At 46.4% G+C, this 26,279-nt stretch overlaps 3 protein-coding genes across 9 annotated transcripts in view; all 3 read right to left on the bottom strand.

The window, feature by feature from the left end:
* GFM1 (G elongation factor mitochondrial 1) overlaps nt 1-26,279 on the bottom strand; it is a 151,698-nt gene that overhangs the window by 18,721 nt on the left and 106,698 nt on the right. The window lies entirely within an intron of this gene.
* Nucleotides 649-14,228, bottom strand: MLF1 (myeloid leukemia factor 1). Of its 7 annotated transcripts, none has more exons than XM_056498443.1 (8): nt 14,077-14,196; nt 9,362-9,527; nt 6,417-6,461; nt 5,479-5,568; nt 5,049-5,180; nt 2,954-3,113; nt 2,553-2,691; nt 649-2,420 (listed from the first exon to the last, which is right to left on the bottom strand). In XM_056498443.1, the coding sequence occupies exons 1-8, from the start codon at nt 14,121-14,123 to the stop codon at nt 2,318-2,320; spliced, it is 882 nt and encodes a 293-aa protein (XP_056354418.1). In that variant the 5' UTR covers nt 14,124-14,196; the 3' UTR covers nt 649-2,317. The 7 variants fall into 7 exon arrangements, with proteins under 7 accessions (XP_056354418.1, XP_056354419.1, XP_056354422.1 ...); XM_056498444.1 differs by having other exon boundaries at nt 5,479-5,565; XM_056498447.1 differs by lacking the exon at nt 14,077-14,196 and adding an exon at nt 10,633-10,706.
* Nucleotides 22,570-26,279, bottom strand: part of RSRC1 (arginine and serine rich coiled-coil 1) — a 103,491-nt gene continuing 99,781 nt past the window's right edge. The window contains exons 10-11 of the mRNA XM_056499134.1: nt 26,068-26,211; nt 22,570-25,318 (exon numbers count right to left, since the gene is read on the bottom strand). Of these exons, the coding sequence (XP_056355109.1) occupies nt 25,226-25,318; nt 26,068-26,211 (237 nt within the window). The 3' untranslated portion in view covers nt 22,570-25,225. The remainder of the gene's footprint in view (nt 25,319-26,067; nt 26,212-26,279) is intronic.

Raw genomic sequence — 26,279 nt, 5'->3', positions numbered from 1 at the left:
TGCAGGAATGAGGGACAGGAGGCTCCCCCCGAGCCCATCCCGGCCCCTCACGGAGCAGCAGCACCGGCAGGAGCCCCGTGCAGGAATGAGGGACAGGAGGCTTCCCCCGAGCCCATCCCGGAGCTCCCTGGCCGGGCCCTGCCGGGGCGATGCGGGTCCCCCCGCGGGGAGTCCCGGGCTGCTCACACGGAATTCTCCCGTTTCAGCCAAAGCACGGAGCCCGGGATCGGCGGCTGGTCACATCCCCGGAGTTTGGGAATGATGAGGAATTACAAACAACTGGCCCAGGGACAGGGTGGCACACAGGGCCCCGTTTGGAACAAGCGGTTAAGTGTTAAAATATATTCTCGATATAAAATTATTCCCCGGGAGCTGCAAAGGCCCCAGGAACGGCTCTGAAATAAAAAGGCCCTCTCCATGCTCTGTTTGGTTCCATCAAACTTTATTTTTTGTGGAAAACACATGCTTACCTCCAGAAACGGAGGGATTTCCAGAGAATCCCAGAGTGGTTCTGCTAAACCTCATCCCATTCCACCCCTCCCTGGGCAGGGACACCTCCCAGGTTTCCTTCACTGAGCTGTTTCAAAGCAACCCAAACTAAATAATACACGAGTCCCTCTGTGGTGTAGAATAAACCAAGAAACCTCATAAATAATAAATAACTTTATTAAAGAACTGCAGTTCCAGATGCTTTCACAGAGCACAACTTGTGCCTTACACTGAACAGTCTTGGTGTAGCAAAGGGATCAGGAGGGAATATTCATCTCTTCCCACTGTCATTTCAAAACCCTTGTTTTATTTCTCACAAAAATCCGAGTTGTCAGGTGAATTTTCCATTTAGCAGCAGCAGCTCTCCAAGATCCCTGCTCCAATTTCAGCATAGCAAACACTGCTGCTGTTAATTACTGAGATTATCTAATAAATTAATTGCAGAATCCATGGTGGATGAAAGATAAGCCCAGGGTTGAGCTCTGACTTTAAGGGGTGTCCAAACCCCCCTGACCTTCACTGCTCATTAAATGGTTCAATTATTGCCATTAATATTGATCACATCAACTTATTGCCACTGATACTTCTCTAATTCAGGAAGAGACCAGAAGCAAATAATTGTCCTTCCCTTTTCAGAGCTCAACAAAAGTGCTGCTAATTGGTTTTGCACATTAATGAACATTCATTCATCAAAATTAAATATTCTGGGAAACTGCAGGAAGATTAAATATGATTTAGAGGCTTTTTGGCTAAACAAGTATTACTCTCAACTGACTAAACCCTATTTTATCATACAAACAGTACTTTTAAAGACTACATTATAATGGAGCCTTGATTTATATAATGCTTTAATGTTATTAATTTATATTATTTAATATTACTTAATTTACAGAAATTCTTTCTGCTACACCACAGGGATAATTCTGAACACCTGCAATCCCAGGATTTTCCTGCTCTCAGACACTGCTGGCTCTTCTAAACTACTAGCAAACTACTAGATTTGGGGTCATTCTACCCTCAGTAAAACACAAAGAACACAGAAAGGAGAGGGGCTCCTGTATCCAGGGCTCTTCAGAACACAAGAAATGGTGAAATCATTCCAGTTTAACTAATTTCTCCCACAAATTTTTCCCATGAGGAATTCCTAGTTGCAGCTGATCTCAGGACACTGTTATTACTGCAGGATAATTAAAGTAATTAAATACTACAGACAAGGCTCAAAATGAAAAATGATGGGCCAACTCCACAGAAAACAAACAAAGGATCAGGAATGCAAGGTTGACAGTTCAGGCACAGGAAATGAGGTGCAAGCACAGCTTATCAACATAAAAACTCTGATAAATTTTAAGTATTGCCCTATTTCAGCATTTCCTCTCCAAGGTGAGTGTGGGGGTTCTGTAACAATTTATAGTATGATTTTAGAGGTATAGATAATAGTGCTTTATAGTGTATTTAAGTCCTAGAAAATCAGTAATTATTTCAGCAACCCAAAATAAAGGAAATTTACTTTCTGTGCAACTCAGAGTGGGAAGGAGGAGCTGCAGTACCAGGCTTGGTAAAGCCTGAGATTGGTGCAGCTGGAGCAGAACAACTCTGCAAATCCAAGCTGGTTTTACCAGGATTAGACATTCCATAAAGTGCTTTTAGGCAGAAAGTTGTTGGGTTTGAACTGAGTGGGGAGCTGAGGCCTGAAGGACATTCAGAAGCAGGAGGAGCAAAGGCACAACACAGAACAGAGATTGGTCACAAATCCAGGTGTATTTGTACGGACACGAGCACTGAGCACCAGCACTGCTCCAGGCAACCTCCATCCCAGGCAATGGGACAGTTATTTCTTGGAGCCCTTCAGGGGGAGCTGTGTTCCTTTCACATTGAGAGTCTCCAAGGAATCCCTGGGCATTCTGGATCCTGGAGCTCCAAGTGGCTTCTCTCTGGAAAAAGAACAACAACGATCACAATCTCCATGAAAAAAGGAGGAATAAAACCTGCAGTTCCCCTTGCAACTTTGCTCCAGAACTGGATTTTTCTTCTGCTGCTGCAGTTTCCTCATCCTGCATTTTTACCTTCTTGATCCACTTTCCCTGGGGCTGTATTGGATACTTCTTGGATTTTGTCTTGGGTTTTCCACAGTTTCCCTGCTTCGGCAAGGCCTGAACTTCATGATCTCTTTCTGCCACTCCTCATCAAAGGTGTCAGCCTCAGCTGAAAAACAGATTCATTTATTTGAAATGTTAATAAAGAGAGGAAAAAACATTTAATGAATCTTAGGGGGTTGAGCAATGGTTTTAAACTTTGTGGTCCACAACCCTCCACATGTCCTGTAACTGTTTTTTGGGGAATCTGTGAAAACGAATTTGCATTTAGAGACTTTCAGTCTAAAAGTGCATTTTAAGATCTCAAGCTGGAACTTCCAAATCAAGAGTGTGAAACATATAAAGCCCATTAACTGCCTGAAAAGACCTACATTCATCCAGGTTGATGAATTCTTGGTTCATCTCCTCATCCCCAGTCTTGGAGTTCCTGGATTTTTTGACGACATGAGCCCGATCCTGAATGTGGTGACCAATGGCTATTTTCTCCACACCACTTTCAGAATCCTTCAGTGCTCTTCTTGTTTCCTTAATCTGTTAAAAAAAAAGGGAACTGAGTGTCCTTCCAAGTAAAAATGAGGTAAAAGCTCACAGAATGCCAGGATGGTTTGGGTTGGAAGGAATTAAAGCCCAAGCAGTGCCATGGGCACAGGGACACCTCCCACTGTCCCAGGCTGCCCCAAGCCCTGTCCAGCCTGGCCTGGGGCACTTCCAGGGATCCAGGGGCAGCCACAGCTGCTCTGGGAAGGATTTCCTTCCAGTATCCCATCCTACCCTGCCTCTGCAGTGGGAAGCCATTCCCCCTTGTCCTGGCACTCCAGGCCCCTGCAAAGGGTTATTTCCTCCCCTAAGAGTTTTGTATCTTTCCTTTAAAAAAAGGCAGGTTTTCCAGGCTTTCCCAGTTCTCTCATTTCCTGTGTTGGCTGCAAACAAACCAACAGAACACAAATCAAGCCTGTTTGTTTTTAGCCACCAGTGAGGAAGATTAAACAACACTTGAAGTTTTTAAACTGGGTATTAATTATTGGGGGAAAACCCCTCAGTTTGAAAATGCTGCAGAGCCAAGTTTCCAATATTCTCCTTGCCAAAATTCCCAGAGTGAGGAACAACCAATTCTTGGCTGTGGTGTTGAGTGGCTTGGATGGCAGGCTGCCCCTTATCAGTGTGCTGGGGTATTTTTAGAACCCTGTGATAACAGGGTGTGCTGGAGCTGGGACACATTCCCAGCCAATCCTGCCCTGGCCTTCAGGATCCTGTCTAGGCTTTCATGGCCCATGCCAGGTTCACATTCCCACTCCCAGTTCCCAGCAGGATTAGACACAACAGCTGCAAGGCAGCTCCAGCTCAGGGTTATGTAAGTGCCTGGCCAAAGGGTGCTCTGAAGGCAGGGGTTGCATAAATCAGAGCCTCTCCTGCAGTTTGAGTGGACAGGAAAAGGATTCATTACAGCAAAGAGAAGGGCATTGGAAAATTGCTGCTCTGTGCTCCATTTTCCCAGCCTTGGACGGGCCTCTAATTTATTCTGGGGTGTACTTAAAGCACAAAATGACAGAGAGGAAATCAGACCTTTAATACAGAGCAGGGGTTGAGAGCCCTGTGTTTTCCTCAACTCCTAAATTCTCTTTGTGCAGTCAGGGGGGCTGGGATCTGCTCCCAGGGAACAGGGACAGGAGGAGAGGGAACAGCCTCAGGCTGGGCCAGGGGAGGACAACAGCAGGAATTTGGCCATGGAAAGGGTTATTAAACACTGGAAGGGGCTCCCAGGGAGGTCTGGAGGTGTCCCTGGAGGTGTCCAAGGAATTCCTGGATGTGCCAATGTGGGGTTTGGGCACAGCCTGGACTCAATCCAACCCCAGCAATGCCAGGATTGTGTAAATCCCAGCAGTGACTGCAGTAACCAGCTGGGGACAGTGCTGGGGGCACTGCAGGGATGAGGCTGGGGACACTGCTGGGGGCACTGCAGGGATGAGGCTGGGGACACTGCTGGGGACACTGCTGGGGACACTGCTGGGGACACTGCTGGGGACACTGCTGGGACACTGCTGGGGACACTGCTGGGACACTGCTGGGACACTGCTGGGGACACGGCTGGGTGTGCCTGGGGACACTGCTGGGGACACTGCTGGGGTGTGGCTGGGGACACTGCTGGGGACACTGCTGGGGACACTGCTGGGGACACGGCTGGGGACACGGCTGGGGACACGGCTGGGGACACGGCTGGGGACATGGCTGGGTGTGGCTGGGGGCAGTGCTGGGGACACTGCTGGGGTGTGGCTGGGGACAGGGCTGGGGACACTGCTGGGGACACTGCTGGGGCACACACTGCTGGGGACACTGCTGGGTGTGGCTGGGGGCAGTGCTGGGGACACTGCTGGGGCACACACTGCTGGGTGTGGCTGGGGTGTGGCTGGGGACACTGCTGGGGACACTGCTGGGTGTGGCTCCTGTGCTGGGTCCAGCATCACTCACCCCTCCTGGAGCCATGCGTGTCTGGGCCGAGGCTTGGAAAATTTTGGGGGGTTCATCCCCCACTTTGGAATAGGACATCATGGAGGAGGAGCTGAAACTGTGTCCTCCATTGGGCTGCATGGACAGGTCATCCTACAAAGCAAGGCAGGCTCAGTAATGCAACTTAAAACTTGTGGCTAAGAGTTATTTCCTTATTGTTTTATTATGGAAAAATCCCTTCACAAAATTAACCCTCCTGGCACCATGTCAAACTTCAGTTTTATCTTCAAAGAATAAAAAAAAAAAAAATAATCTGGGCAAAAACCCCTCAGTTCTTACCATCTCCTTGAGATTAATCCCATTTTTCTTGGCATTATTTTCTGAGGAATATTTGAAATAACTGGCACTCTCTAGTGTGATAAATTTGAAAACAATTTTAAAAAGAACTCACAAATTTCCTGTGCATTTCCAGCATGCTGTTCCTCATGTTTGACATCATCCTGTCCATTGCAGAAAATGGATCCCCAAAATCTACATCCTGCTAAAAAGGGAAAAAAAACCCCTATGATTAAACCAGTCTCAACTCTCCCAGTCCTGAAGTTGGTTTCCACATGCATTTTTTACTCAAAAAGCTTTTCAGACTGCACTTCACAAACAGACATGCCAAAATGCATCTTTTCAAAAGGGAATTTAGGGAGCTGATTAAGATGGAGATATTGGGAAGATGAAAGTGGAAGATTTGTCACTCAGATGTCACACTGGCCACAAAATGAATTTATTTAACCAAAATATTCACTGGATATTCAAATATCCAATTATTTCACAAATGTGTTCATAAACCTTCTGACCTCACCAGCTTCTGCTCTGAGAGTTCTGCATGATCCTTCAGGGTTTAAATCTATATAAATTAATTTCCACAGTTATGTTTTTCAGCATTGCAAACTTAAAGCTGCATTTAAGCTGAAAATGAAGTCAAATTAAAGGACAGAAAATCTTCAAGTTATTTTTGCAGTACAAGAAATTGGAATCTTCCTGGAAGAACTCTGGACAGATGATGGGTATTTTACAGGATATTCCCAAAGCACAGGTGAAACCACTTCAATCCCATTTTTAGGGTAATTTTATTTTTAGGGGCTGTTCTGCCTTAATGGGAGCAGTGGTTTTGTGTCACCCCCACAAAAACATTCTCAAAGTTTACAGTTTCCCCAGGGATTATCCCATCCATATCCAGAGATTAATGCCCCAGGAAGGATTTTTTCCTGGATTTTCTCATTCCCAAAGAATGGGAAACATTGCAAAGAGCACCAAAAGCAATGCAAGCCCAGACTCAGCCTCTGCCATGCTTTGGTTACACACAGCTTACACAGGAGCTACTCCAGGGATACTAACCCCTCTCCCAAAACCTGCAAAGGGCATGAGGGAAAAGCTGGTGGCCTGGAAAAAAAGGAGCAACATCTGGAATTATTATCAAGCACAGCAGAAATTATTTTTATACGCAGCAGATTACATGAAACATTTCCCATCTAATCAAAATCACTCAGGAGGGACTTGATAGTTCATTAATTAATCCCTGGGTATGTGGAACTAATATATTTGTACTGATGATATGAGAAAGTGCCAACTGCCACCACATCTAATAAACATTGATAAGTGTGTGTGAAAAGCACTTGGAGCTTGGCAAACATCTGAACCCCACAAGAACCTTTTGCTGATTCCACACTTCAGGCCCCACCCTGCAATGCTCCATTCCAGTCAGGCAGCACTGAAAGCTGATTCCAATCAACAAATCAACCAATTATCCCAGGAGATGGAGTATTCCTGCATGGCAGGGCACTGAGGTGCTGGGAAACACAGAGGTGTTTCCAGGAAAGCCAGACTCAGAGCCAGGTAAGACCAAACCCTCTGCAGGAACTTTAATGGAAAAAGAAAGAATTCTCCAATTCTGGAACAGCTTTAGGGACTCTTCAGGTTTCTGTCAGGACAGATTAGGCAGAACTGCAAATAATAATATATATTTTTTCTCTCAGAATCAAGTCCTCACCAGTAAGAATTATTAGGCATACTCTGTTTTATAACACTAAAAAGAGACTAAAAGCTGTTAAACATTTGCCTGATATACAGGCTAATCAGATATCCAAAAAAAAGCCAATTAACAGTATCTCTTAATATATTTTAGCTCATTCCTCCTTCCTTATAAACTGAACTGCAAACCTGCTGGAGAAATGAAAAGCAGTTTTAAATTTGAATCCTCAGTGGCACTCATGGAGTTGTCCCAGCTACTCTGGTTCCTTTTAAAGCAGTTTTAGACCTGCTGCAATTTAATTAAACACAGAATTTCAGCACTAGTCATCAGTGTGAGTAATGTGAAGGAAGTGTATTTGACATGGTGGCAAAGCTCCACCTTTTCCTACACAAAAATACAATTTTAGGGGTTTAAATCCTTGGTGGAGCAGCAGTTTGAGATGACAAGGCAAAGCAGTCAGTGCTGAGTCTGGTGTGACACCTGACAGCTCTTCAGTGCAGCAGCAGCAGATCCTGGCAGGGCTTTGGCAGCTGTGGAATTCTTTTGTGCCTGCCAGGCTAACACAGAGCTCCTGCACCTTGAACTGTTGCTGCAGCCACAGATAAAGAGTTTGGGCCTCACATTTGTCCCTCACTGCAGGAACAGGGACACAACCCCTGTGCTTTAAAGGTGAGCTTTGACAGGTTCTTCTTCTAAAGGGAAAAACTGGTCTGGCTTCAGGCAGCACTGATGCAGGCCTAAGGACCAGCAGAGGGAAGCTCCTGCCCCAACTGGATGCAGTTTCTGTCCTTGGCAGAATTGGATGAGCAGGGGAAGGAATGTGCCAGTTCCCCTCTGCAGATGCAGGTGACAGCTCTGTTCCAGCTCTGGCCTGGCCACCAGCCCCTGTCACCTGCCTCTGAAAATCCAGGGGGATTCACTAAAGCAGCTGCTCAGTATCAGCAGGGAAAGGAGCTCCCAACGTTTGCCCTCTATAAATACAGCTCTAGATAAGGGAGAGATATGATTGTCCTGCATGCCCAGAGCTGAAAAAACACTTTAATTAAACACAGATCATCAGTTTCACTTGGTAACACATAGAAATACTACATTTCACACCAATTTCCCTGAGCTTTAATTCTTACAGGTTTGTATCTAAGAGAATATTAACAATCAGCCCAAATTTAGAGCATGAAGTGTTTATTCCCAGCTGCAAAGCTGACACAGGGTTTAAAACCCAAGGATGGATATTCCTGAGGTGGTGAAAGCCAGGCATGTGGAAATCAAACTGAAACAGCTGCACACAAGGGAATGAAGTGCACAGGGAGGGCACAAATACATCATGGGATTTTGGAATGGGTTGGAAGGGGGATAGGGCAGCCACATCCAGGCTCCTTTTAAAGTCAAGTGAACATAAAAAGGAAATACATGTGCAGAGAAGGTGGGACATTTTCAGTGCCTTTCTCTAACAGACACATTAAAGGTAGGATATTTATGGCAGCAAGCATTGGGTAAGTGATCAGTTTGTTCATTAAATATTATCTGTTCAGTGATCAGTAACACCCAGGCTCTGAGCAGCCCTGACAGATGTTCAGCAGAGATAAGGAATGTGCCAGGAACCAACAGAGGAATCATTCCTCTTCTCCTGAGTGAGGAAACAGCTGGAAGGAGGTTCAAGAGCAGAGCCAAGCTGGTTCCCAGTGTGGAAAACTGTTCAGTTTCCTGGTAGATTTAAAAAAGTTTAATAAAAGAGAATAATACAGCAAAAGGTTACAAGGGCCTTCCACCAAGAGCACTCCTTAACTCAGAGAACCCTTCCTTAAGTGCATCAACCTGTTGTACATTCATAGACCTTTCATGTAGTATTCAAAAAACCTGTAAATCAACATTTTTACTTCTTTTTTTTTTCCTTGTGGCTCCTTTTTGTCAGTGATAACAGAGATCAATAAATCCTTTCCCTGGAGTTCTGCTGTCACCCCTGTCTTCATCCAGATAGGAGAATCCAAGAATGTGAAAAATTTCCTGATTAACTTTTTACTATTCTCTGAGTCAGCTACATGAACAAAAGCTTTTTACACCACATTATTACAGTCCAAAAATATATATTTATCACACTACTTTTCTGTTTTGTAAATAGCAGAACTCAAAGAAACTGTATTTATACAGCAAAGTTTCCCAATGTTATACATACAGCATTCATCTGAATATCTGTGAAAAGCCAAAAACAGAATGGAATGGAAAGAGAGACATGGGAAAGAGACGGGAAAGAGACGGGACAGAGACGGGAGGAAATGGCCCCAGCTGGAGCAGCCCTGGGCCCAGGGACACTCACCCTGCCAGGGCCCCGCAGCGCCACCTGGGATCCCTGCTGGGCTCTGCCCTCCGCTCTGGGTCTCTCCCTTCCCTCGGGCAGGCTCAGGAACGGGTCCCGCCCAAAAGGCTCCGAGAAGCTCCTCATCATCTGCCTCATGTGCTCATGGTGGGCAGCAAAGGGATCCCTGCGTTCAGAGAGACTCCGGGTTACTGCAGCTCATGGACAGCAAACTCCAGGTTTTAATATTCTGTAAGGTTCTTCAGCTAAAATTTTTACTTTAATAGGACCCAGCTGGGCAATCTCCCATAAACTTGGATTTTCTTTTCCCTTCCCATCTCTCAGGTTGGGTGTTTGAGATCTATTTTCTCTCAGCTGCCCTCACTGCTCTCCTGGGTGTCCCTATTCCTTTTCCTCATCTTCCCCAGAAATATCCTTATCCTTCCTTGGCTGCACCTTTCACTCCAGCCTGTGTTTCATACCTGCCAGAACCATAAACTGACCCATATTTTATTTATCACTATTTCCACCTCCACCACCTGACATCAAAATAATTTATTTTAAATTTTCCCCCTCTATCTTCCAAAGCTTAGCACAGCCCTATTCACTGAACTCCTCGTGTCCCACTGGATCCTTCTTCATCCCTCCAATTTATTCTGCTGGCAGTTCCCATCCTACTTTTCCTTCTCCCTGTCCCAATGCTTAAAAATACCCATTATCCTGTAAATTCAGGCCAGTTCCATCTGCTGTAGTGGAGTTGTGCTTAGGAAGGAGATTCTCCCTGGATTTTTGTTTTCCTCTTATTTTTCCCCTCCTCTCTTCTGCCAAAAACCTACAGAACTCCATTGGTATTCCCAAAGCTTGGCCTGCAAGGAAAACATTGCTCAACTTCCCAACTCTCCAAGTTGGACAAGACTTGATATTTCTCAATTAAGGCCAAAAGAGGAGCAAAGCAGGAATTTTTCAGAAGTACAGGGTATGAGCAGTGCTGCTGCCCAAGGGCCAAGCTGCAAAGGAATACTTCCCCCACAAAAAAAAAACCAAACACTTCCCACCCACAAAAGGAACACTTCCCCCATCCAAAAAAAAAATCAAAACACTTCCCCACAAAAGGAACACTTCCCCCCCAAATTCCCCTGGTTCATTTCCTTCCATCTCATTTTCCTCTTTGCCATCCCACTGAAAACCACTTCATTACTGTGAACACTCATTTCCCAGCTATGTTATTTAGGTTTAATACACCTCATCCTCCTTCCTCCCAATTCCTGCCCTCCCCACACCCTCCAGGACACCTGAGCCATTCCCAGGACATCTCAGGGGAAAAGCTTCAGGCTCTTCCTGACTTTTCCCTGCCCAGTTATCTCTGCCCAGCTTTTCTGCTCCCCACCTTATCTGCAGCCCCACATCACGTGGCCACTTTGATCTTGTGCCAAAAGTCTGACTTAACATTTATTTCCTTTTCAAGTGAAAAATACAAACATGAGGTTGTATTCATCTTGAAACAAGATTTTTTTTAACACAGAAAAATGCCTTTAAGCTGTGCCCAGACTTAAACTCAGCCCAAAAGAGACTTTTGAAGTATTTTAGTGATGGCTGCAGCCCTGGGGTGATAAGGAGCTGTGTTCCCTCTCTGCAGGATGAAGAGCAGATGGAAAAAGTCCTGGCAGGAGCCAAGGGCAGGGAATCACACTGGCACCAGCTCAGGATGTGCACAATCCCAGCAGAACCCAAACCCCAGAGTCTGGGTATCAAACAAGAATTTGTCCCTCTTTGAGCTCCTCAGTACCAGGGACAGGGAAATCAGATCCAAACTGTGGAATTCCAGCTTAGGAACAGAAGGGAAGGCTCCCAGTTCCCAATTTTAGGGAGTAATTAATAAAAAGAACTAATGCTGCCAAGCCTCAAAAGAAACATCCCAATTTTGGTATGATCTGGAGCAGGGTAAAACCAATGGAAAGGGAACAGAAAATCCATTTGGAAGACAAAGTTCCCAAGGAATTAAACCTTGATGGCTCCAATGACTGAATTCAAACCAGAATTCCAGGAGGAGGAGCTCACCCTGACAAACACACATGTACTGAACAAGGCAAAGTCTCTGCAGGGCATTTTCAATCCCTGCAGGATTTTAAGATCCTTGCTCCAAGCACACATTTTATGGGATGCCAGCAGGTGTAGGACACTCTAATTTAACAATTATTGACTTAAAATATGACCTTTTTTGGGAGGGAAGATACTTTTGGTGAGAAGGATGTGATTTCTGTTACAGCATAAAAGTGATGAGGAGAAAGAGAGGGTTTGCACACCAAATCTGTGCCCTTCACGTGTTAAACACGAAATTATTTTTAAAACTAAATTCTGGATGGAGACAAACAATTTATACATTTATTGTTCCAGAACTCTGCAGTAACAGAATATTGTCTAACATGTATTAATCTGACATTAAACATGCAAGTATAATGTTAATGCTCACTTCAATGCATGAAAAATCAGTCCTAGAACAATAAATTCCACTTATTACTTTGTAAGCTGTACTTTGTATTAGATGTGATTCTTTTGATTAGATATTAGATGGAATTATTAGATTTTTTTTCCCCACTCAGGAAGTTATGTAATGCTACAGCTGGAGAGAACACCTGGCACATAAACTAAGAGAATTCAGTCAGAGTGTGCAGCTGGCAGGAATCACAACTGCAGGGATGGATCCCAGCACCTTTGGGTGAGTGACTGCTGCTTCCCTGGGACAGCTGCTCACTCAGGCCCCAGCCCAGGCACTATTTCCAGTCCAGCACCAAACCCTGTCCTTATGAGGCAGCTGGAGCCTATTATGACACTATTTTGGAAGCTAATCTTATCTGAGGTAATCAGCTCATCTCTTTCTCTATATGCAAAGCAGACTGACAGGACAGTGCTGAGAAAAAGTGTCTCAATTTCCAGCTCATCTTTCACACACACTCCCTGCCCCCACCTCCTGCAATCCTTTTTTCCCTACACCACTGGCTACAATAACAAGGGATAAATTAATAAATAAGCAATTGTTAATTCAAACAAGTTCTAATTTCTACTACTTTAATTTCATGCAGAGGATCTGCACAGGGAGTTTCCTGCACAGAACTCCCAAGATGTTATAAAAGCAAGAATATTCCTAGAAACCAAGAGTGCTAATGGATGTGGCCCAGCTTTGGGAATTCTCCTGGAATGTGCTGGGGCTCAGCAGCAGATTCTCCTTTAAGCAGCCTCAGCCAGAGCTCCTGGTAACCAGGAGATGCAGACAACAAACCACATCACAGGGCCTGCTGCTCCCTTCCTCACCCACCCCTTATCTTGGCTGCTAATTAAATCCCTGGGAGTTTTTACAAAGATTTAAAATAATAATCAAGGCTCCTAAGAGTGCTCTGATCCTATTTTCATCCACTACAAATTACAGTTTCTGACCAAAGACACGAAATGGGGCCAGACCAGGTAATTCAGCAGCTCTGGCTGAGGTGAGAAGCCTTTGCACCACTCATTGCTTAAATTTAGATCCCAGTGGCAAATAATAAATAAACTGGGCTCAGACTCGAATACACAAACAGGAGCCACCACTGTGCTGTGGAAATAGAATCACAGAATGGTTTGGGCTGAGAAGGACCTTAAAGATGAGCCTGTTCCACCTTCCCCCAGCCCAGGCTGCTCCAACCCTGAACAATTCCAGGGATGTGGCAGCCACAGCTCCCCTGGACAAGCTGAGCTAAAGCAGCACCGTCCCCTCGGGAAATGAGCACAGGGAGACAATGTGCCATCAGTGCTCTCACACACACATCAGCAAAGTCTTAACTGAAGAACAGCCGGTGTTCTAAGGAGGGCTGGCATGGAGAAGTTCAGAGCCAGCCTGTGGCTGAGTGATGAATTAAACACATAAAGCCAGAGGAGTTACACTGCTCAGAACCTGCACTTAGGAAACTGAAGTGCAAACGAACTCAAGAGTCTGCAGCCAAGGAGGTGAAGCTCTGCTCTGTATGAAACGTGGATTAAACTCCTCCCTGCTGAGAGGGGAGGCAGACTCAGTCTCCGCTACTGAACCTGGCTGAGGATGTTTAACCTGCACGGCTTTGGGGGCTCGGGAGGGGCTGGGTGCGGACACAGGGGCGTTTAAACGGCCCCAAAGGGCACCGAGCCCTTTAACCCGGGTCAGTCCCGGTCCTGACACCGGCACCGAGCCCTTTAACCCGGGTCAGTCCCGGTCCTGGTCCTGACACCGGCACCGAGCCCTTTAACCCGGGTCAGCCCCGGTCCTGGTCCTGACACCGGCACCGAGCCCGTTAACCCGGTCCCGGTCCCTTTAACCCGCACCTACCCCTTTAACCCTCACTGACCCCGCTCCTTCCTCCTGCGCCGGCACCGATCCCTTCAACCCTCACTGAACGCGCTCCTCGCTCCTACATCGAGTCCTTTAACCCGGCCCTGACACTTGCACCGATCCCTTTAACCTGGCCCAGTCCCGGTAATGGCACCTGCACCGATCCCTTTAGTCCAACACAGTCCTTCCTCCTGCACCGATCCCTTTAACCACCACCGGCCCCATCTCCTCCCACCCACATCCGGACCCCCCTCAGCCAACGGCCGCTCCCCACACGCACCCCGCCCGCCCGCCCGTCCGTTCACAGCCCCGGCCCATTGCAGCCCACCGCCGCCTCAGCGCCCCTTCAGCCGATCCCCCTCCGCCTCCCCGCCGCTCCCCGCAGCCTCCCGCCCCTCACCTGAAGAAGGGATCGTCCTCAAAGCACCTCCCGAACCCCCCGAACATGGCGGCAGCTGCTGCGCTCTGCGCGCCCCCGGCCCCGCACGGCCCCTCCTCACCGCGCCGCGCGCCCCGCCCGCGCACGTGACCACCTCCGCCCGCTCCCATTGGCTGGCGCGCCGCGAGGGGCGGGGCTTCCCGAGCGCCGCCGTTGCCATGGCGACCGCGGGGCCGCCGCTCCAGAAGGTTCCCGGGAATCGGGAAACTCCGGGAATTTGGGAATTCGGGAATTCGGGAATTGCGGCCCCGCTGCCCCTCCCTTGGCCCCGCTCTGCGCCCCGGTGCTGGGCAGCGTGAGGCGGGGACAGCCCCGGCGCGTCCCGCTGCTCGGCGATTTTAGAAATAATTCTGGTTTTTTGTCAGTAGATGGCAGTAAAATAAAGCTGCGGCTTCTCCCCGGGAACTGGCGGAACGTGGAAAAGCAGCGAGAGGCTGGAGGGAAGTATCCGTGACCAGCTATTGCTGGGAAACAGCAGAGACGGAGCGAGGGAGCAGGGACAGGGATAGGACAGGGATGGAGCAGGGACAGGGACAGGGATGGAAAAGGGACAGGGATGGAACAGGGATAGGGAACAGGGATGGAAAAGGGAACAGGGATGGGACAGGGACAGGGAAGGGACAGGGAACAGGGACAGGGAACAGGGACAGGGATGGGACAGGGATGGAACAGGGACAGGGATGGAAAAGGGACAGGGATGGGACAGGGAACAGGGACAGGGAACAGGGACAGGGATGGAGCAGGAACAGGGAACAGGGACAGGGATGGAGCAGGGACAGGGAACAGGGACAGGGATGGGACAGGGATGGAGCAGGGACAGGGAACAGGGACAGGGATGGAGCAGGGACAGGGAACAGGGACAGGGATGGAGCAGGGACAGGGATGGAGAAGGACAGGGATGCTCCAGCTGCAGGATCAGGATTCCAGGGCACATCCCCTTCCCAAGACTCTGTGGCAGCTTCCCTGGCCTGCTCTGGGTTGGGAAAAGGAAAAAAGAACTCTTCATTTTAGCAGGAAGAAGCAAATAATGGGAAAACCCCCAGCAAACGTTTGGAATAATCATCAGAGGGAGGTTTCAGTAAAATCATAGATTTGGGAGATCTTTCCCAGCCTTTATCTCATGGAACATTTTGGGAAGATGATGTTTCAGGAGCAGGAGAATTGGCAGGATTTTCTGTTTGATACAGGAATTGTGTTAAAGAAAATCCACCTGGCTGGTTTGTGCCAAGTGAACATTCCAGCCTGGAATGGCTGCCCTAAAACCAACCAGAGCATCTCTGCTCATCAGAATATTGACAAGTAATTAATAAATGACCACTGTAAATGATTTAATCACTACACTAAACACACTGCTTGTGTTTTTAGTGTGAATAGACTTTACCTTCAGAGCAGTTTTAAACAGTTCTAAAATCTTTTAAGTGCAGTGCAGAGGTTGAGATTACTCAAATATTGGTGATATTCTGTGTGTGAGCAATAAAACCCATCCCAAGCAGGAGATCTGGTTGTGCACAGCCCAGCAGAGGCAGAGCTGGAGTCACTCCCCAGAAACATTCCAGGGATCTGAGGGAATTCCAGCAGCTGAGAGCAGAATCAATGCTCACCTGATTACTGGGATCTGCACAAAGCTGCAGCCTCAGTTTGTTCCTCTTGGATGTCTCTTCTCCACCCTGGGCCAAACCACCGTGGAGATGATGGATCCTGATGGATCAGGGGTCTCCTCTCCTGGCTGCCCTGGAAACATCCCAGGCAGGTTTTCTTTAGGGAATCTAAGGAGGGACAGGACTCAGGGAATGAGTCCCAAACCATTCTGTGATTCCCTGTAAAAAAAATGATTTCTAACCCTGGGACAGGGATGCAGAACTTCCCCACATCACCCACACTTCCCTGGAGCATTTTGTGCCCAAGGATGAAATCTGCCAGCCAGAGCAGCTGGATCCTGTGCAGGATGAGGGCTGCAATGATTTCTCACTTTCCCATTTTTTTGGATCCTGAGCAGGATCTGAGGGATGAGATGCCAGTGGTTGTTCCTTTCCCTTTTTTTTTTGATCCTGTGCAGGAACCCAGGGATGAAGGCTGCAATGGTTTTCCACTTTTTCATTTTTCCTGGATCCTGTGTGGGATTTAAGGAGTGAGGGCTGCAGTGCTTGTTGCTTTCTCATTTTTTTTGATCCTGTTCAGGATCTGAGGGATGAGAGCTGCAATGGTTTTTTCCTTTCCATTTTTCCTGAATCCTGTGCAGGATCTGAGGGATGAGGGCTGCAGTGATTTTTCATTTCCCATTTTCCTGGCTCCTGTGCAGGAACCCAGGGATGAGATGTCAGTACTTGTTCCTTTCCCAATTTTTTTTTTTTCTTTTTCTTTTTGATCCTGTGCAGGATTTGAGGAGTGAGGGCTGCACTGGTTTTTCACTTTCCATTTTCCTGGATCCTGAGCAGGATCTGAGGGATGAGGGCTGCAGTGATTTTACACTTTCCCATTTTCCTGGATCTTGTGTAGAAACCCAGGGATGAGATGTCAGTGGTTGTTCCTTTTCCATTTTTCCTGGATCCTGTGCAGGATCTAAGGAGTGAGGGCTGCAGTGCTTGTTCCTCTCCCATTTTTTTGATCCTGTGCAGGAACCCAGGGATGAGGTGTCAGTGCTTGTTCCTTTTCCAATTTTTTTTTTTTTTTTTTGGATCCTGTGCAGATTTGAGGAGTGAGGGCTGCAGTTCCTGCTCCTCTCCCATTTTTTGGATGCTGTGCAGGAACCCAGGGATGAGGGCTGCAGCTCCTGCTCCTGTGGCAGCTGTTGGCAGGAGCTCATTATGGGATGCTGGGTGCCAGGGATGCAGGGCTGTGTTTGCACAGGGATCTCTTTAATTGCTCAGCCCTTCTCCAGGGCTGGGGCTGTGCAGCTGCAGCTCCTTTGTGCAGATGAAAAGAGTTCTGGAAGGAACTCCTCGTGCTGCAGCTCTGCCAGGCTGGAGGGCATCTCCAATGAGATTAATGATGTCTGCCTTAATAGAAGAAAACTTTGCATAAATGAGATTATGGCTTCTGCTGAAACCTGCCAACTCTTATTCATTTGCAGTAAATATTATCTTTAATTAAAAGTTTTAAGGTATCTTGTTCCTGAGCTAATGAGATCTACAGTGATTTCCCTTAGGAATTAATTTACCTTCTTAATTCTTATTCATTTTGGTGATAGGACTATTTAAATCTGCTCCAGACTTCAGAGCTTTGTTGAGCACATTGAGCCAGAACAAAAGGTCATTTTGCCACATTGATGTTTTGTTGGTATTTGTAATTCCCTTGTTCTCTCTCCATTCCAAAGATCCCTGTTCAGGTTCCTGCCCCAAACATTTCCTTCCAACCCCTGAGTTCTCTGAACTGAGACTTTTTATTTCCACAGCCATTTCCCTTTGGATTTGTGTTTTCTGTTCCCTCCAGAGTAAAAATCCATTCTGGTGGTACTGAAAAAGTCTCTGATTGTGATCAACTTTTTATATAAAACACACTAAAATCTGGGGGAAACATTGGTGCAGCTGCTAAAAGACACTGGAATATTTCTGCCTTTCTGGGAAATCACCCACTCCAACTCCTCTCCAAGGATTACTTGGAAGCAGCAGGGATGCTTTAACACTTGGAGGTGAAAATTGCATTCCTGCACGTGTGTTTGAATGGGCAAAGTGCCAAACTGGGCTGGGAGAACTGGAGCCAGAACCCTTCCTGAGCATGAGCACAATGCTGCTGGCCAGATTTCAATTAATGAATTAATTAATTAAACAACAAGAGAACAAGGTTCTCTCCTTTTAAACACAAATACAGATGGAAATTAAACAGTGAATTTCAAAGGAAATACCTGGTTTGTACACACAAAGAAACCAAGAGAAAAGAAAGAATGAATTCTCCTTAGCTCATTATCAGCAGATTTTCCTGTTGAACTCCAATCTGAATCTTCTGAGTCTCCTCTGAAGATGTTGGGTCTGACAAGGTTGAAAAGTTGGGTAATTAATTACCCTAATGAGGGAGATGGAGCAATCAGAGCCAGCTGTTGGGCAGAGGTGGTTTTGTTGATGAAATAGCAAATACCTGCTCAGAATTCTGCTGCCAGCCTTACCTGGATAAACTGAACCCTATTTTATATAAGGTGCAAACCAGGGAAAGACAATTCCTCCTTTCCCGAGGAAAAAATTCCATTTCTTTTTACTATTATTCAACTTTTTCCATTCCCACCCAACAACTTGTGACAGAAAACCTCCCCATGTCCTCTCTCTGTGTATAATTAGGGAATATCCCTAAAAATTACCCTTGTGTGTCTGCAGCTGATAAAAGGAGTCACTCAGAGGCTGCAGGAGGAACTCCTAACCCTGAACTTGCAGCACCAAAAAAGGGGAAGAAACACATTTTGGGGCCTGGGCTGGGCTATAAATAGAGCTGTCACCAACTCCTGCAGGCTGCTGCTGATTTTCCTTTTATAGCTCCCTGCAGGCCAGCTTCCTCCAGCCCACCCAAATTAGAGATTATCAATTAGGGATGAGCTAATAATTAATGCTGGCAGGGCAGCAAATGCCCTCTGAGAGCAATCCTGGGGTTGTTTTGGGTGTTCTGAGATTTCTGTGTCCAGAACATCTCAGCAAAGTGGGAAAATTGGATTTTTTGCTGTGTTTCTTTGAAGGAGCTGGGAATTGGTGAGAAATCCCAATGTGAAACACCAATCTGAGCTCAAAATACCAGGAACTGGATCAGCTGGGATGTTTCCTTTGGGATTTACCCAGGCTGGGTTTTGGTGAGGAACTGCCAGAGTGTCCCCAAGAGCTGGTGTGACACAGAGCCTGGCACATCACTGCCATCCCAACCCATGCCCAAAGCAGCCAGAACAAACTTTGGGGGTTTTTAAAACCCTTTGAATTTTTTTGGGATGTTGCTTTTCAAATCATCTCTACAGCAATGTTCCATTGGAGAATTCCCAAGGTTTGGGCTTTAATGAATTCCTGACTTGAATTTCCAGCATTTCCTTTAATCAGCCCTGATTTTGTGACCTTTATCTTCTCCTCTTGGTTTTGTTTAGCAGAGTGAAAACTGAGGCACAGAAATATTCTTTAAAACCATTGTGACCAAGAGCTGGCTCAATGGGAGCTCCATCCCTGACTCCAGGATTTGATCCAAACTGAGATTTATTGAAATGGGCTCTGCTGCCATCATGGGCAGCAGCTGGTGATGGATAAACCTTTGGAAGCTGCAGCTCATTCCCAAGTCACCAAAAAATACCAAAAATTACAATAAAGTAAAGTAAAAAACCACAAAAAAAACCCAAAAAAAAAACCCCCCAAAAATACCCACTGAAGGTGCTTGAAGATCTGTGGGATGACAAGAGTTATTCCTGAAATCCTGGAAACTTCTCTGTGCCTCTGGAAGGGAGGAGAAAAAAAAAATTCCTGCTCCAGCCTCAGCTCCAGCAGGGGGTGAGGAGGGAAAACCCACCTGGATTTTGGTGCCTCCTTCAGCAGCACAGCAACACCTGTGGGAAGGCACAGATTCCTCTCCAAAGCTGGAGAGAGACAGCAGCAGAAATTTGGGATTTTTGGGGCATTTTGGAGGTTTTGCCCAGGGAAAATCTGTCTCAGGTTAATGGTGAAGGTGATCAAAACTGAGCCCAGGTTTGGCACAGCCTCAAGCTGGAAAATCAGATTAAAATAAAAAATTGAAAAAAAATCTGACCTGGGCAGCAGGAGCTGCTTGGTTTATTTAGGGCTCCAGGAGCCCTTTTCCATGGGGATCCAAATCCAAGTTTTCCTGGGACTGGCACCAGGTGAAGGCACTTCCAGCCCCTGTTCAAAACCTGTCCCAGTTCAGGCCAAGCTGTTTGTTCCAAAGGCTCTCCTGCCTCAGGCTGCAGCTAAAAATGCCTCCTGCTCCTTCAGCAGATCTCATTAATTCCATGTTCCAATTAGCCCTGGACAAACTGAGTGTACTCAGTGCACAAGTTATCACAACATCGAGTTACCAGCTCAGGTTCTGGCTGATTTCACAGGAGGGCAGGGATTAATTGTCACTTCTCATCAGCCAGGAGAGGTTTCACTGCTCACTTGAGAAAAAAAAAAAAACAAACCCAGCTTTTATTACACAATTACTTCTTAATTACATTTCTTGCAGCCCCAAACTTCTAAACATTTAACTCTGCTTACCCAGCTAGTGAGAAACAGCAGATTTAGTAAAAATAGGGGTTTTCCAACAATTTTGGGCAAAATGGGAGCACCTGGGGGCCCTGCTCTGTTCTCTGCCCAGCAATGTCAGGAGCACAGCTGAAGGAAACCTGAGAGGCTCCATCCCAGCAGCTCCTATTTCCATTTCCCATGGATGGCAGAGTTGGGTGTCCTCAGTTCCTCCCTGCAGGGCTCCTTTCCAGGTGGGCTCAGGGCTGCTCTGCCATTCCCAGGGGCTGAAGTGCATTTTCTGTCATTTTGGGCTGTGCTGTTCCACAGGTGGCATCAGCTTCTGCCAAGGCACTTGATGATAAATTCTTGGTAAATGTCAGATAAAAGCAAGGACTGGAGGGAGATGTGTAAGAACATGGAAATTAATATTTGATTTAAATATCTCTCCAAGTCCCAGTTGCCCAGTTCAGGAATTTGTACAAGGCCTGAAATAAAGACTACAAGAATTTATAAAAAATGCTATTAAATCCACAGACCCAGAGAATCATGGAAAGGTTTTCCATTTTCATTTCCATTTTCAGTGCTGGTTAATTGTGGTTTTAGGGTTTTGTATCACTGAGGAGTCTCCCAGCCCTGGGTTCAGCCCCAGTTCCAGCTCCCAAAGGTTTCTGGAGTTCAAGGATCCCCACTATAAATAACTCCCTGCCTGTAACCTGACAAATGGAAACTGCCACCATGAGGAGGGGCTGGTTTTGGGTTCCTGCAGGGACAGAGCTTTGGGATCAGCCAGTGCTGCCCTGCTGGAGTGACTGCAGCAGCAGGAGCAACACTTGATCTCCTGGCTGGGAGAGTTCCCTGTGACAGCACCACTGCAGCAGCAAAATCTTGCAAAATATTGTACAAAAATCACTGAAAAACCAGCCCCAGCTCCTGGCAGGCCCACAGCAGAGTGCAGGGACCATCCCCTGTTTGATGGGAATGGAGGCTGCTCTGCAGCCTCAGGGATGGGTTTGCTGCTGGAATTCCTGGGGAAAGGGCTCTGCTGATTCCCAGCAGGCAGAAAAGCTCCAGTTACACTTTGTCCCCCTCCTGCACTCCAGGCAGTTTGGAAATCTGTGCATCAGAGTGCTGAGTGACAAAGCCACAGCACTGCAGGCTGCAAAGCACAGCTGAAATCCTGGTTTTTCCAGGGAAAACTCACCCAGCTGCTTCTTCCCTTGTAAAAATTCCAGCAGCAACTTCCAAACCCCCAGGGTCTCACAGAGCAAGATAAAACAATTCCAGCAGCAAAGTGGAAAATACAAAAAAAAGGATGAACTTTCTGTAGGAAAGAGTCCTAAAATGTGAGAACATCAGAGCTGAAAATCACAGGATTATTGTCACAGGTTAAGATTTAGGAGATTAGGAGGAGTGGGATTATTGGATCAGAAGTGTGGGCTGGAGCCAGCAGGGCTGGTGGGGATGATTTTACACATTGATGGGGTTTATGGCCAGGTGCTGACATTAATTAATGAATTCATCTGGACCTGCCTGATGAGGTGAGGGAAAAAGGAGGAATGGAATTCCTCATGGAATGGTGGAGGGCACATTGCCTTGGACACAATCCCTTTCTAATGTGTCCAATGATAAAAATTCCAAAATCAACTTCCAAACCCCCAGGGTCTCACAGAGCAGGGTAAAAATTCCAAAATCAACTTCCAAACCCCCCAGGGTCTCACAGAGCAGGGTAAAAATTCCAAAATCAACTTCCAAACCCCAGGGTCACACAGAGCAGAGCTGATTCTGCTGCTGCCTCCTCCCCTGTCCCATTCCTGCTATTCCAACTCCTCTAATAATTGAAAATTGATCAAATGAATAAGTGATGCCAGGATGCTGCTCAAGGAACAGCAAAGTTTGGAATCTGAGGCAATTCCCAAGTTATTATTCCAAGAAAAGTGCAGAATCCTGAGGGGTTGATGGATATTCTGATCATGCAGCTGCTACTGGAACTATAAAAATCAACTTTATCCTGGTTTGCTCCACGTTTTCTGGGGTGTTTGGAAAATTTCAGTATATTTTCCATTCAGCTGGGATTATCTAAATGTTATTTTCATTTTCTTTCCAGTTCTTGCTCCCAACTCTAGTCCAGCAAATTTAGATGCTGATTAATAAACAATAAATAATAAATAAACAAACTGTACCTTAAATCTACTCACAGCATATTGTAAAATTTTCTAACATTCTACAGGGCTGCAAATAAAAGGAATCACTTCACATCCAATAAAATCACCAAAATTATCCAACACAATGTGTGAAAAGAGGAATTTACACCTGGACATTCCATGGACATCAAACAGATTTTATTTTCTAAGAAAAAAACATAAAAGGTGATTAGAAAACACAGCAATGACAAATATTTACCATCTGAAAATGCTGAAATGAAACAAGGGAAACAAATTTTTTCCCACTTTTTCCTGCAGACAAGGTCTTGGAATATTTTGATGCAGCATAAAGTCAAAGTAACACTTCATAAAGGAAGTAAAAATGTGTCAGAATGCAAATTCAATACATTTGCCTTTTATATCTGGGATCTAAAACAAAAAATAAAACAACCAAAGTCCATTTCCAGAGTCAGCCTCCACTTTTTTATCACCACAGACCTGAGAACCAGGAGAAACCATCCCAAAAAACCATCCCCAGGGGATGCTGATGGAGGCACAGCCAGAGGTGGGGCTCAGTTCTCTCTCCTGATGTGACAATTCCCTCCAGCTGCTGCAGAAATACTTCTGCATTCAACTGATTTGATTTGCTTGATTTCCTGCACTGAGATGGATGATGGGCAGATTTCTGTGGAAGTTTATCCAGGCTAAATTCAGATGTTCAGACTAAATTTTCGTTATTTGGAAGTCCCACCTGACCAAAGGGAACTGGGAACAGCCACAGCCCAGAGCCAGCTGTGAGAGAATTCCATAATTTGGTAACTCACCCCTGGCTGTCCCAGCCCTGAGCCTCAGTTTCCCATTCATCTCCCAGCCCCCACCTGGCTCTATACAATATTTTGGATTAGGAGGGATTCAGTGATGTTTCATGGGCTGCCAGGTGTTCTGCACCTGAGGAATTCCCTCCAAAAATAAAAAAAAAAAAAAAAAAAAAAAAAAAAGGAAATGCCCCTGGCTGTGCTGCCCTGTCCATCTGCAGCACTGAGCCTGGAGAGAACCAGGGCAGGACAGCCATGGATATCCAGGAATGGACACAGGATAGACCATCCATGGATACCCAGGAATGGACACAGGATAGAACATCCATGGATATCCAGGAATGGACACAGGATAGAACATCCATGGATATCCAGGAATGGACACAGGATAGAACATCCATGGATACCCAGGAATGGATACAGGATAAAACATCCATGGATATCCAGGAATGGACACAGGATAAAACATCCATGGATATCCAGGAATGGACACAGGATAGAACATCCATGGATATCCAGGAATGGACACAGGATAGAACATCCATGGATATCCAGGAATGGGCACAGGATAGAACATCCATGGATATCCAGGAATGGACACAGGATAGAACATCCATGGATATCCAGGAATGGATATAGGATAGAACATCCATGGATATCCAGGAATGGACACAGGATAGACCATCCATGGATACCCAGGAATGGACACAGGATAGAACATCCATGGATATCCAGGAATGGGCACAGGATAGAACATCCATGGATACCCAGGAATGGGCACAGGATAGAACATCCATGGATATCCAGGAATGGACACAGGATAGAACATCCATGGATATCCAGGAATGGATATAGGATAGAACATCCATGGATATCCAGGAATGGACACAGGATAGACCATCCATGGATATCCAGGAATGGGCACAGGATAGAACATCCATGGATACCCAGGAATGGACACAGGATAGAACATCCATGGATATCCAGGAATGGACACAGGATAGACCATCCATGGATATCCAGGAATGGGCACAGGATAAAACATCCATGGATATCCAGGAATGGACTCAGGATAAAACATCCATGGATATCCAGGAATGGACACAGGATAAAACATCCATGGATATGCATGAATGGATACAGGATAGAACATCCATGGATATCCAGGAATGGATACAGGATAGAACATCCATGGATATCCAGGAATGGATACAGGATAGAACATCCATGGATACCCAGGAATGGACTCAGGATAGAACATCCATGGATATCCAGGAATGGATACAGGATAAAACATCCATGGATATCCAGGAATGGACACAGGAAAGGTGGAACAGGGCAGGACAGCCATGGATATCCAGGAATGGACTCAGGATAGAACATCCATGGATATCCAGGAATGGATACAGGATAGAACATTCCTGGTTATCCAGGTGGAACAGGGCAGAACATTTCTGGTTATCCAGGAATGGATACAGGAATGGTGGAACAGGATAGAACATTTCTGATTATCCAGGTGGAACAGGGCAGAAATCTCTGGTTATTCAGGGGAACCAGGGCAGGACATTCCTGGTTATCCAGGTGGAACAGGACAGGAAATTCCTGATTATCCAGGTGGAACAGGACAGGAAATTCCTGATTATCCAGGTGGAACAGGACAGAATATTTCTGGTTTTTCAGGTAGAACAAGACAGGACATTCCTGTTTATTCAGGTGGAACAGGGCAGAAATCTCTGGTTATTCAGGAGAACCAGGACAGAAATCTCTGGTTATCCAGGTGGAACAGGATAGAACACTCCTGGTTATTCAGGAGAACCAGGACAGGACATTCCTGGTTATCCAGGTGGAACAGGACAGGACATTTCTGGTTTTCCAGGAATGGATACAGGACAGAACACTCCTGGTTATCCAGCTGAACCCCTCCCTACCTGCCCTGCTCATCCAAATCCCTGGGAGACAAGAAGAGCCCAAAAAGAGCAGGAATGGCCTGGGGAGGGGCTGGGGAGGGGCTGGAGCCTCAGGCCACGGGGCTCCCCATCAGCCTCTCCTGGCGCAGCGCCAGCAGCCTCTGGAACCACCTCTCCTCTGCCTCCGCCTTCTCCAGGAACAGCTGCGGGGACAAAGGGACAGTCAGCCCTGGGACCCTCCTGCAGCAGCCACCGCTGCCCCAGAGCCCGCAGCAAAGTCAGGGGCTACAGGCAAAGGGCATCCAAAACCAGCCATAAAAGCTGAGACTTTTCAGGGAGTCCTGAAATAATTTGGCTTGGGAGGGTCTTAAAGATGATAATGACGGGAAAGGCAAAGCTCAGTGAATTCATGGGCAGGTCCTGGTCTCTGCTCTCTGTGCATTCTGCAGAACTCACACTCAGTTCTTCACTGCAAGGCATCTTTAACTTGCTAATTCTTAAAAATCCTTTTATTTCCAACTCAAGCTCTCCCAAAGGGATTTGCTCAAGTTTAGCCACAAGGATTTTAAATTATCTCAAGTCTGTCCCATGTTCAAAACTTGGCAAGTTGGCAAAATGGACAAGTTCTGAGTTTTCCACCAGGTTTCAAATTACAGAAACCAATTTGTCCTGAATTTTTATTTCTCTTCAATTCCCCAGTGATTACACCATTCCCCAGTGATTACAACATTAATCCCCCACTGTTAATTCTAACAATAATTATATTTTTTGCTATAAAATTAATTTATAACTCCCAAACTCCTGGTGAGCTCCCTGAGGGATTGTTCTGCTGTGTCCCAGAGCAGGGATTTGGTGAGGAGCAGCACTGGGGGGTCACACAGCTCTGCTCTCAAGCTAAAGATGGGATCCATTCTGGCTAAAAAAAATAATTAAAAAATGGATAAACACTCACATTTGGATGTGCTAAGGAATTGTCATCCTGGTATTTGATGGCAGTGGGGATGTTGGCAGCTGGAGGCTCTTTCTCCTTTTCTGCCTCAGTGGTTCCTGCTCCCACATTCACAGGCTCCTGCTGGAGCTCAGCAGCTTCTGCTGACTGGAAAAGGAACAAACACACAAAACTGGATGGGTTTCATCCCCAAAAACTCCCAAATGTGGCCAAAC

This window comes from Oenanthe melanoleuca, chromosome 9 (assembly GCF_029582105.1).
Source record: "Oenanthe melanoleuca isolate GR-GAL-2019-014 chromosome 9, OMel1.0, whole genome shotgun sequence".
Classification (NCBI taxonomy): domain Eukaryota; kingdom Metazoa; phylum Chordata; class Aves; order Passeriformes; family Muscicapidae; genus Oenanthe; species Oenanthe melanoleuca.
This window is presented reverse-complemented; position numbering and strand designations above follow the sequence as displayed.